Source organism: Hemicordylus capensis, chromosome 1, assembly GCF_027244095.1.
Source record: "Hemicordylus capensis ecotype Gifberg chromosome 1, rHemCap1.1.pri, whole genome shotgun sequence".
Classification (NCBI taxonomy): domain Eukaryota; kingdom Metazoa; phylum Chordata; class Lepidosauria; order Squamata; family Cordylidae; genus Hemicordylus; species Hemicordylus capensis.
In genome coordinates this window covers 360,688,358-360,701,342 of record NC_069657.1, presented here as the reverse complement: position 1 = coordinate 360,701,342, position 12,985 = coordinate 360,688,358, and the positions used below count along the sequence as shown (strand labels likewise).

The 12,985-nt window shown below is 43.6% G+C and overlaps 1 protein-coding gene across 3 annotated transcripts in view; it reads right to left on the bottom strand.

The window, feature by feature from the left end:
- The window catches only part of GINM1 (glycosylated integral membrane protein 1), a 51,577-nt gene that overhangs the window by 13,823 nt on the left and 24,769 nt on the right, over positions 1-12,985 (bottom strand). For 2 of the 3 annotated variants that reach the window (XM_053292099.1, XM_053292078.1), the window contains exons 4-8: positions 9,905-10,056; positions 7,441-7,597; positions 6,378-6,511; positions 2,649-2,708; positions 1,179-1,275 (exon numbers count right to left, since the gene is read on the bottom strand). In XM_053292099.1, coding sequence (XP_053148074.1) covers positions 1,179-1,275; positions 2,649-2,708; positions 6,378-6,511; positions 7,441-7,597; positions 9,905-10,056 — 600 coding nt within the window. The remainder of the gene's footprint in view (positions 1-1,178; positions 1,276-2,648; positions 2,709-6,377; positions 6,512-7,440; positions 7,598-9,904; positions 10,057-12,985) is intronic. The other variant, XM_053292088.1, reaches the window with a different exon arrangement.

The following is a 12,985-nucleotide window of genomic DNA, read 5'->3' as shown; positions in this document are numbered from 1 at the left end:
TCCATCATAGCGTACATTATTAAAACTAGTACTACTTGATATAGATCAATATCCTGCATCTTAAAATATCTAATCTGACTGCTATAAATGGGGCCAGTCCCAAATCAAACTGTTTACCGAGATTAGAGCCATAGCAATTTCCAGTGTACGGAATTGAAACTATGTACATTGGTTCTGAATTTACAAACTCTCAGCAATAAAGTCAAAGTAAAAGATTATTGTGTACAGGGAGAAACACTTAGGCATTTCTTTATTTTTAAACTGAAGTAAAACTGTCTGAAGTGTGTGTGTGGCGGGTGGGGTGAAACAATCAACAATCCACAACAGTGAAGAAACCATGAAGAGAAAAACAATGAAGGTCTGTGTGCTGCTCCGGCTGGTGAGCAGTAAAGCAATGGTTTCCAGCTGTGAGGACAATAATCCCTAGAAACAGGCAATCGAGAAAGGGCAAGGAAAGATGGTCTCCTTACCTCCAAACAGAACCAATACACTAAGTCAAATGTTCCAGTCCCCTTTGGAGGCAGAGGACATAACGAATGGAACAATGGAACGTCAGCAAGCAATGCCTTTCAGTACAGGCCAGGCCTTTGCAGCTAGGCTTCTCAGAGGATCTGCTGAAGGACCCTCCAGCCAAAGGCTGCGTCTAGGAGACCAAAGATGTCCATCTTATAATCATGGACAAAGGGGGAAACAGAGGCCCAGCTGGCTTGCCCTATGAATCTCTTTGAGTAAATCTCTTCGAGCAGTCACTGAAGGCTGCAGAGAAAGTGACAGTAAGAACTAATTTTATCCCTGTATCTTATTATGCCATGAATGATCCCTATTCCTACAAAGTCCACTGGGGGTAATTCCCAAAGTAATGAATCATATTTTACAGACTGCAATTCTATATACTATTCTGCAACAGAAACTGCTCATTTTATGTATATACCCTATGATGCAAGTATTGGCCCCAGAGTGATGTGTGTGTGTGGGGGGGCTGCCACCCCAAAATGCCCCAGCAACTGCTCAAACAGTTTGTACCTTACGTTAGCATTTTGGCACAGGCAATCTTGGACTGACATTGTGGAGATTTTTTTCAACAGTATAGATCTACAGAGACTGTAATTCCACTTATTTATGATATCATTAGCTGTAGAGGGCATGAAAGCCCACATAAGAAATTAAGCAATACTCACATATAATAGTCTGACACTTTATCCGAGCAACCCCACTTTTCAGTGGAAAATCATTTACGTATACTTGGCCATTAACATAAGAGATATTAAGAACAATCTAAAGGAAACAGAATCGTATAAATGTTAAATTTGCCACTTAAGATGGAGTGTAACGTTGTTTAATCTAGATAAGTCATGATAGTATCATTAGACATAAAGTTAATACACTCAATATTAATTAAAGTTTTATTTATGGTGAAATCGAATACAAAGCATTAGATAACTGCTCACTGGAGCAGCAGCAGCCTGTGAGCGCTGCTCCAAGGGGGGTGGTGAGGGAGGAAATATCAGTTTAAAACAGCAGCAAACTTACTCGCCCCTCTTACCCAAAATGCACTGTGGGAAAGCAGTGCCCGGCCTGGCATCCTGCGGGCAGGCCCCACTGCTCAATTGGCCTCCACACATGCATGGAGACCATCTGAGGGGCGAGTACGGCACAAACCTGCCATACTAACCCCTCACATGGTCTCCATATATGCATGGAGGCCAACTGAACAGTGGGGGTGGGGCAGTCTGCCTGCAGGATGCTGGGTCAGGCGCCTCCATCCCGGGGAGCATTTGGGGTATGAGCAGTGGATAAGTGTGCTGTTGTTTAAAGCAATATTTCATCGCCCTTACTGGCTCCCCACCCACTCCCAACAAGAGCACTCTCACCGGCCACTACTGGTTTGGGTTACATCTCTACAAAAACCAGAAAAATTAACACGAACTGCAAACTGCATCACACCAAAATAAATGTCAAACTGCGGTTGCTGACTCAGGGCCAGGCCTCTTCTACAGCCGCCCCAAGACTTTGGATTGAAATCCCTGTGGGTGTAAGAGCTTCCCATCTCTGGTAGTCTTTAGAAGAGCTCTCAAGACTCATTTTATTTGAACAAGCCTTTGTCCACTTTAAAGTTGGTTTTCTTGCTGTTATTGTTGTTTTTCAATTTTAAGCATTTTAATGCTTGGTTTTAAACTGGTTTTATTTTTGTAAACCGCCATGGGACATTAGTGTGTCGTGGTAATGTAATGTAATGTAATGAATAAATAAATAAAGCAGGCAGGCAGGCAGGCTGGTTTTACTGGTTGTGAAATATAAAGTGAAATTTCAAGATCCCTATATGAAAAAAATACAGGAAAGTATAAATATTATTATTTATAAAGAGCTTTTTAATGGAAAAGTTATTAACATGATTTATAAATAAAGGAGGAGGAGGAGGAGGATCCTGTCCCCAGAGAGTTCATAGCCTATAAAGAATCTCAAAGTAGGCACCAGCAGCAGCCACAAGGAATTACTACTTGAAGTACTTTAAAACTTTTTACACTAGAATTATAGTACTATTACAATGATGGCTAAGAACTGAAACACATGTATGACTGCTACCAACGGATTACAATTCACACTCAAAAACAGCTGGGCCAGGATCAATACAGCAAACATGAACATACCTGTCTTTCCTGCACATCCCCATTGTTTTGTAAAACAGTAACATTAATCTTGATACTTTCCTGAAAGACAGTAAGGAGAAGGAAGGCATTTGAAAGAGAGTGTTACAGATATCTCAGTAGGACATGCCACATTGATATACAATCCATGAGAATACCATGAACAGAAACACACACATTTCATTCCCTTGCCATACATAAATGACTGACTATCAGTAGACATATAACCAGTGCTTTACTTCTACTCTCAGCCTTGTGAGAGACCAATGTGTCCTAATGAGTGGCAGGGCACACTGAAATCACTGCCATCTTGTCAAAGGGAGAACTGCAGCTTCCTCTCTATTTCAGAAGTTCTTTTTTGTTTTGCTGGCTATCTAGACTGAAGACTTCAAAATGCTTGCTCATCAATCTGTGGAATCTTAGTTCCTCCTAATTAAAGGAAGCACACTTCTAGGCCTTTTCTTATGAAATCCTCCAGTAAATGCAGGGAGGGAGAAGCAAGACTGTGTGCTATGGCCACATTCCCAATTGCCACACATTCAGTCTTCATGTGAAAGAAGTGGTACCCACAAACACTTCCACAGCGGGAATGGGAACTCTGAATAACCAGTTATTTCTCCCATGCTCTGCATTAGGCCTGCTCAACTTCGGCCCTCCTGTAGATGTTGGCCTACAGCTCCCATAATCCCTGGCTATCGGCCATTATGGCGGAGGATAATGAGAGTTGTAGACCAAAAACAGCTGGGGGGGTGGGCCACAGATGAGCAGGCCTGCTCTACATGAATATCACCGTTTCCCCCATGAAGACTGAAAGCGTGGTCGGTCACTGGGGGCATAGCCATGACCAGCACACATGATCCTACTCCTCCCTACACGTTTCCTGAATGTGGGTAAGATTTCTGGAGGAAAGGCCTATTGTATTCTATCTAGTAATCTTTTATGTTTTGTGGTTGAGATGTTTGTCCCAACTGTAGAGAGTGGGGGGGGGGGGGTGGAGTGAGAAAGGAAAAGGAGAAGAAGGAGAAGGAGAAAATGGAGTTGTTTCTGAATAAATCCTTAGTTAAATCTACATAAGATTACTTTGTATTTATGAGGGAAGGAGCTGCTTTGGGGAGCAGTTTATTTACTGTAATATATGTTCCTACAAGTCTACATGGTACAAGCAGACATTTGCTTATAATAATTAGCTTGTAATAATTAGCAGTCATCTGCTAATGTAATAATTAAGAGTTTATGATACCACTCTACTTTGCACAAGGGACAACCAGACTACAGTGTATCATGGAACACTATTGGCATAAACCAAAACTAAAAAAAAACTTATAAAATTATTTTAGTTTATGCCCATAGCAATTCAGCCACAATGCAGTACTCTCCGTTTGTATGCTTTAGAACACAAGACAGGGTTATTTCCTAGTTCATTAAATAACCACAATCTAATTATTTCCTAGTTCATTAACGTCGAACTAAATCTGATGGTGGAAGACAAATGTCTCAAGTGTGGGCCTGCCCTGAAAGAGGCTATTCTAAAAGCAAGAGGTTACACTGATAAGGAATACTGAACCCTAGATACACACACCTCTACCTATTTTTTCTGATGCTTCTAGCACCGGAACCTAGCAGGAGGAAAAAATATCTTGGGAGACAATCTGCAGACAACCTGTGGGCAGGGGAAGGGCTCAGCACACCTCACTCATGGATACCTTCTGCTTAACCAAGATTTTCCCCCGACCGCTAATTTCCAACGCAAGGGAATTTTTGTATTTTTGAAAGAACCTTCAGTCCCTTAAGCCTTCATGTACAGTCTGAAGTGATACAGACCTGACACAGATTCACCACCACCATGAAAACTAGGCCATATCCACAAATAAAAATTATTGCCCACCCACCTCCATACCACCTCACACACATAGGTGAGTGAGAGACAGGGGGACAAAAGCATTAAAGAAAGAATCTGGACCTTGAGCAGAAATTGATCCCTGTGATCAGGAAGGGCCATACTGCATTCCTTTGGACACACTGCATGTCTGCAGCAGTTACTACCAGTATGTAGCCCCTGACTTCCATGCACTTCTTGCCTTGGCATGACTGGGTGGAAATATTCCTTGGTTGTTCTTAATCCTCCTTCGTTTCAAAGCTCCCTGTGCCTTTTCCTCATAATTCTGCATATTAGATTCCACAATGTTTCCTTTGTGGCTTGAATGCAAAGAACAACTAACTCTTATCAGCAGGCCAGAGGAGGAGGAGGGGCGACTGTGAAGCACATTCCAATTAGGAACATTTTGACAGGAGGGAAAGTCTGTGTTTGGAAAGACACAGAAGTTGTGCAATAAGGGTCATGAAGGACAATTACATCAAAAACAAGTCAATGCTTTCACAACTTCCTTTGCCTTTCAATATTTTTCTTTCTTTTTTTAGCCATTTCATCTAAGGATTTTCAAGATGATGTATTTCTGATGGAATTGTATTCTGAACAGATATTTAAAAGTAAATTTAAGTCAAGTCATAAGAACACAGGAACAGCCCTGCTGGATCAGGCCCAAGGCCCATCTAGTCCAACATCGTTTCACACAATGGCCCACCAGATGCCACTGGAAGCCTAAAGGCAGGAGTTGAAGACACCCCGCTCTCCTGCTCTTACTCCCCTGTAACTGGTATTCAGAGGCATCCTGCCTCGGAGGCTGGAGGTGGCTTATGGCCCTCAGGCTAGTAGCCGTTGATAGACCTGTTGAATTTGGATAATCATGAAGTTATCCAAACACATCTTCGCAGTGCCTCTGATCTTTGAAGTATTCATGTGGGAAAAGAGCATACGGATTTCCTCTTAGGCAACCAGCAGAAGAGACCACAGCTGCAATGAGTGACCCTACTATGTCTTGTTTGCTGATGGTCCAGCAAAATTGCCAATAATATTGCAACTTTATCATACAATGGGGTCAGTAACTGGAGACCCCTTAGCCAAAGCTGCTCATCTGAAGAGTGCCAATGAATGCAGTGAGAGTCACTGGCCAACCATTCCTCAGTTTCTTCTCAGAGGGCTCCTCCAGGTAAAACCAATTGCCAACCAGGATCACACAGCAAGGGGCTGGGTGGCGCACTGAGCAAGGCAGATGTCAGGAGAGCAGAGGGTCAAGGGCCAACTGAAGTCATATGGGCAATATACGGACGTATGTTTTAGTGAGTATGTTTTAGCAACAGAGAAGGTCCTGTCCCGCGTGCACAACAACCGAGCCTCCCTCAATGTCGGCACCCGGAGCAGAGCCCCCTCAGATGACCTTGTCAAGAGGGCAGCAACCCATGGGAGCAGGCGGTCCCTCAGGCATGCCCTCTCTCTTGCTGTTACTCCCCTGCAACTGCAATTTAGAGGCATCTCACCTCTGAGACTGGAGGCAGCCTATAGCCACCAGACTAGTAGCCATTGATAGACCTGTCCTCCATGAATTTGTCCAAGCCCCTTTTAAAGCCATCCAAGCTAGTGGCCATCACCACATCCAGTAGCAGAGAATTCCATAGATTAATTATGCGCGGTGTGAAGAAGTACATTGTTCTGTTGGTCCTAAATTTCCTGGCCTTTAGTGTCAAGGAATGACCCCTGATTCTACTGAGAGATGGAGAAAATTTTCTCTGACCACACTCTCTACTCCATGCATAATTTTATATACCTCTATCATGTCTCCCCATGGAGATGCTCCACTTTACCAATAGAGGGAGTAATAATTACAGGAAACATACCTTATAAAAGGATGGGGGCTGTGTTGTGACAGGAGTCAATGGTAATTTGCTGGGCAATGTCTTTTCATCTACAGTAGTCTCTGCTTGCCTGAGAGGATACTGACTGGTTGTTTGCAGTGGACTTTCAATCTCTGCTTAAATATCAAAATTAATTTACATATTAATATGACCAGGCAAGATGGCTTCTGATGTTTTCATTTCAAATCTGCCGATATCAATAGCGGACAAAATAAATAAAATAAAGTAGCGGCATATTCAAAGATGTCCAAATATACTTAAGCATTTTACTTCACAATAAAAATACAAAAGAAAAAAGTGAGAGTGAATCTATTAGTTTTGATTTTATTGTGAAGCTTTGAAAAGGTGCATTGCCTAAACATAAGATCCTGAACCTGACCTTGCATTTTGAGAAGCGGCGTGTGTACCAGCTACTTCCAGCCAGGGAGCGGATGGGGCATAGGACCTTGCAAATACCGAGCGTCGGAGGGGGGGGGAGGGGGGGAGGTAAGTGCACCCTCCCCCACACTTAAAATGTGGAACACCCCCACCTCCGGCCTTCAAACGTCGAACTTTTCAGTGTTCGAACCTGTTCAGAGGCCCATAAAAAGGGCCTCCGAACAGATCTGTGCACATCCCTAGTCAGAACTATGACAGCAAGAAGCAGGACTTTTAACTGCAGCAGTCTTGAGGCCTTGTACTGATCTGCCTTTAAAATCAGGAAACACCCTCTCTGAATGTTCTCCATTAAGGGCCAAAATATTTGTGATTGTTAATTCTGGCAAGTATTTGCTGATTTAACGGGAGCTATTTTTTTCATTAATATCTGCTGGTTTCTCTGATGATGTTTATCTTATTGCTTTAAAAACAAAATACTGCTGCAAAAACTGCCTATAAACATCATTTAAAAATAAATTAAGGTTCACCCTCCTTGGTGTATGGATTGTGGGAAATATGCATTATGGAAGAACTTAAATGAAATGGCAAAGCACCCCTTAAATTATAGTAATGCTGTATATAATGGACAGCAGAAGCCAACAAGTCAGAGATAAATGTCACTTTGTACCTTGTCCTGCAATGTTTGGAAGTGTGAATAAGACATCACTGTTCCTGGGGATGGAATACAGCATGCTTTCCTTCAAAGGAACCGTGTAACTTGAGTGCCTTAGGACTCTTAAGTCCCTTACTAATATATCTATTTCAGTCACTTCATCTTGTTGAACCTGCAAATGATACAGTACATGTAACAATACTGTGAGAAGTCACCTAGAAGAAGGAATGACACAGGTGCTGTTGGGGGTGAAGACAAAAAGGCAAGTGTGCAAAATGCAGACGGATTCGTAGACAAAAAAATATGTTCATTAATCAAGACTTAATTCATGCTATTCTCAGTAGAAGAAGATAGGAAAGCAAAGGGGTCAGACATGGGTTGTTATTGAAGAGCACAAACTAAAATAAATGGAACCAAAATCAGAACACCCATATATTTTTTCATGATGTATTGGATTGATTATTTTTGTTATCCTTTTGTTACTCCTATCTCAGTAACTGTCCTGACACCGAGATTACAAGGTAAAAAAACATCTGGAGACTTGTGACTGAAATGAATGCAGCAGGACGCAAGGGCTGATATAGGCTTATCACTAGACACTGCGGCAGGGTTCCAGATGCGGAGCTTGGAATCATTACATGATTAAGAATTACATATCTACTGACACTCAGTCTGAAATTAGAGAGGGCTGTGTACTGAAGCAAGAAGTTTAAACACACTAATGGCTGCTTCCTAGTGGTACTATTTATGTTTACTCCACATCACATTTCTGAGTGCATTGTATGAAACAATGGGAGTGCTAAAGATAACACAATGCAGAATTACTGTACAACTGTTAACAGTAATATACAATGAAAAACTGGGTGTGGCAAGTTCTCTCAGGCTAGATTTCATACAGCACGTAACACATTCTAAATGCTGGGCTCTCAAAACTGTTTGGAGGAAGACAGACACCGTCCCTTCTAGAAGACTAGTGGCTTCCCCGCCATACGTAATCAAAGCACTGTTCTTACATGTCTTTCCTGAGAGGAAAGACATGTTTGCTATTTTGACTGTTCCTTGATGCACAACAATCACTTTCTGCAGCAGATGGGTGGATTTCACAACAAAATTAGATTCCAACTTGAAGCAGAATGTACTACAATTACTCCTACTATCACTGGGAGTGGTCGTTGAATGCCATGTGTTCCATGCAGAATGTTTCTTTTCTGAAGAGTGGCCAAACTATGCGGCCCTTTTGATGAACAATTATTTATAATCTTTATATAAAAATAATCTGAATTCCAGATATAAACCACATAGTTTTATAAGCAGTGGATCTGTTGCTTAGGCATGCACATTACTTCGTAATGGTGCTGTTGTATATTCTGTATTGTAGGTGAATACAGAACAAATATTTGATGAAGATCTAAGGGAGCTGATAAAGCTTCTTAACACAACTGGATGGTTTCCTCAATCCAGCAACAGGTTTCTACATGCTGATCAGTGGCATCATGGTCATAGATCCCCCCAAACCAAACAAGTGGGTTATGCACACTATGATCCTGTATTTTATTTATTGTTAAATTTATATACGCCTTTCATTAAAAACAATCCCAAGGCGGTTTACAAAAGTTAAAACACATAATAAAAATGACAGTTAAAAGTATTTAGCTAAAAATATAAAAACAAATCTGATTTAAAATATATAATATACAAACACAGAAAACTATACATGGATTAAAAACACACAGAAGCAGCAACAAAACAATCATGTAAACAATGATGCAATAAAACAATAATGTAAAATCATGTATGATCCTGGGGGTGTTGTGCAATGTTAGTGCCTTCTCCAAAAGCAAATTTACACTATCAAAGTAAATATTTAAATCTCTCAGGGCTTTTCTCAACTTCAAGAGAAACTGTCCAATTGTCTCCCTCAACAATGAGTAGGAAGGTCTAGTAGTCAGCCCTTGGTCCACATCCTAGCTAAATGGGGGATTAGCTTTGAGCAGTTTCTACAATTAGCTTGGGCAAGTAAAAAATAAATAAAAAGGACAAAGAGCTCCACGTGAAAACTGAGTTATAGGAGCTACACTCCCCTAGGCACATATATACACCTTCCTTGAAAGGCAGGTAAGAATACATCTTTTGTAGATGTGCTTGATGTAATTATTCAAAAGCAATGCAAGAAGGGTTGCAGTCCAATGCACACTCACCTGGGAGTAAGCCCCACTGAACTCAGTGGAGCTCACTTCTGAGTAATCATGCTTTCAATTGTGCTGCTTCAAAGAACAGAACATATTATATACTCAGCACCTACATCTACTGCTCCAAGAGGACATGTGGTAGCATAAGCACCAGACCACAGAAGGACTGCTTTGGTGGTACAGAGCACAGTACAGATCTAAACTGCACACCCTCACTGGAACACAAATGCGCTCCTGTGGACTTACAACTAGGCCAGCAAAAACAATCCTTGAAGGAAATATTTAGTTACCTGCTTGCCATCAATGTCTATCACTTCCTCCTGAACAACAATCAACTGCAATTCGGAGCCGGATGCCATCGGCCACTCATGGACCATAATGCGAACGCTAACAATTCCTAATCGCGTCTGATCCAGTTGGCTGTCGGAGTTTCCACTCTCCACTAGCAACAGAGAGTTGCACATCACATAGCAGTCATGTAAAGAGACATAATCGCCCCAAACAACTTTATATATAAATATAAATGGTGACTAATGTCCTGCAGATTGCATCTGACCCAACAATAACGTATAGCATGAAAACAGCATTGCAGGTACTAGGCTTTCTAATAAAAGTGGTCAAAGGGCCCAAGAGGATACTGATGGAAATGTTCATGTCCTGTTATTTCTGAAATTCAAATGCAAACTCCAGCAGCCTCCCTTGCCCCATGGGGACACAAACATTGCATGTTTTCACATCAAGCCGTCATGTATTTATTTATTTAATATACCACCTGGTTCCGAAGGCTCTAGGCAGACAGAACCCTGATAGAGTTTTGGGAAGTCATTGGTGTATGTGAAAGCAGCATAGTGTAGTTTTAGAGATTGGAATAGAACTGGTTGGACCTGGATTCAAATCTTCACTCAGGACATCTTGGGCCAATCACTCTCTCCTACTTCAGGGTTGTTAGGATGATAACACTCTTTTATTTTTAATCTGCCATTCTATGGCTTTTGGCCATTTTTCTTCTCAAATTTTGATCTTCCCTCCCCATTGAAAATATATACTTGTTATAAAAAGCTCAAATATTCTATAACATCTACAGATTCTGAGTACAAAATCTATAAAGTTTGGGGAAATAGATGAGATCTACTTCTCTGATTCGGGTTTTCAAGCTAGTTGACTGAAATCCTGGGCACACAGGGTTCCAAAAAGCTACTCTGACTTTATTTTGATTGTGATAAATCAAATGTCTAAATACATACGAGACCAAAACCAAATGCATATAAGAGCCAAATGATCTTGAAGTGGCCAAAAAACTTTTTTTTTTAAAAAAAAGCGCAGCATCTATATAATTATTCAACTAAGCCAGTGCATGGCGGGTGGAAATGTGGGGCCAGAAGTGTGCGCAGATGCATGGGGATGTGGGGATGCGTGGGGATGTTTGGCGAATGGAAATGCAGCAGCAGAGGCAGGCCCAGCCCCAGGCCACCAGCGGGCTGAGGAGAAGCTGCGGCGGCAGCCACCTGAAAATGGTGGGGGGAGGAGGGAGCCAGGCGGCAGGCGAAGCCCCATTGCCCGTAGGAGACCACCGGTGGGCTGAGGAGGAGCCATGGCAGTGGCAGCTGCCTGAAAATGGCGGGAAGGGAGGGAGCCAGGCAGCGGGCAAAGCCCCGCTGCCCGTAGGAGGCCACCAGCAGGCTGAGGGACGGCGGCAGCCCAAAAATGGTGGGGAGGGACGGGGAGCCAAGTGGCGGGCAAAGCCCTGCTTTGCCCCGCTCCTACGGGAGGTGAGCAAAGCGCCACCGCCTGCAGGAGACCGCTGGTGGGCTGAAGAGGAGGTGCGGCGGGGAGGGAGGAAGCTGGGCAATGGGTGAAGCCCTGCTGCCCACAGGGGGCCACCAGCAGGCTGAAGAGGAGGCACGGTGGTGGCGGGAGGGCAGGAAAGACTGGCGCAGGATGTTGCGGGGGGGGGAGTGTATTGTCGCACAGATGCTCTGTGCGGGGTCAGCTAGTTATAAAGTGGGAGGTGGTAGTGGAAATCTACTGTATTTTAAGTATAATAACTAGGTTCCAGCTGTTCCTGATTACTCTAACTTTTCTAAGCATAGTCTTCTAAGACTTCATTCTTATGCACACTTACCTGGGAGTAAGCTTCATTGAACTCAGTGGAAATTACTTCTGAGTAAGTACGCATAGGATCAGGCTGTAGTGTAACACACATTCAGCATCTGCTTAACAAAGACTCTTTCACCCACTGCAAAGCATCTTTTGCCTTTCTAATAACAAGCTAAATGCTCTTGAAAAGAAATGTTACCAGTTCAAAATGTTTGCTCTGGTCTGATTTGGGCTATACTCCTATTCCAGAGACCTAAGATTCTCCAGCTATTGTTGGACCTCAACTCCCAATAAACTGCAGCTGGGGAAAATGGGAGCTGAAGTCCAAAAACAGCTGGAGCGCCCCAGGTTGGCCACAACTGCCCTGTGCACACATACCCGGGAGCACAACTGGCATCAGGGGCTGTGTGCCACACCTCAGAGCAGTCTAACAGCTACTGCTGTGGTGCAGCAGCCCCTAAGAGCTTGGGACCTCCTTGTGTGGGTAGGTGGCACTGTTACCTCTAGCAGGGATTCCCAGATGTTGTTCACTACAACTCCCAGCATCCCCAGCTACAATGGCCTTTGGCTGGGGATTATGGACAGGCGTGGATTAATGCAGAGGCAGAGGAGTCGTCTACCTATGGTGGCAAAGTCTGAGGAGCAGCAGCGGCAGTAGCTCCAGGGAGTGCAAGGAAAAGTGCACATGCAAGGAAAGCCAGAAGTGGGCTGCTGTCTGCAGATAGCAAAGCCCAGCCATTCAATCAGCTAGCAGGAGGGGAGGAGGACGGAGCTGGCTCGCCCCTACTGCCCACACAGTGGGCTTAGAGGTAAAACAAAGAGGGTGCACTATGACTCTCCCTTCCTTGCCCCACTCACCCTCCCCGCAGTTGCAGCCAGCCACCACCACTGCACCCCATCCCGCCGCCAGCAATCTTAAGGGGCAAGAGGGAGAACTTTCCCCTTGTCCACCCCACCCCCCGCGGCTACTGCCGCCGCCACAGTTTTTTTCTGAATCAAAGTAAGGGGGGGGGCGTTCCCCTTGCTGCTCCCCCCAAGCTTTTCTTTTCTTTTTAAGGGTGGCAAAAGCCTTTTTCCTATGAGTGGCAAAAAGGTGAATCCACCCGATGATGGGAGTTGTAGTCAACAACATCTGGGAATCCCGGTTAGAGGGAACACTGACAGGTGACCTCCTCTGCTCTGTGTTGTGCAACCAACAGCATCACCTCCTCCTTCCTCCACAACCCGTCCCAAGAGAACCTGTAGCCCATGGCAACTTCTACTCACTTGCCCAC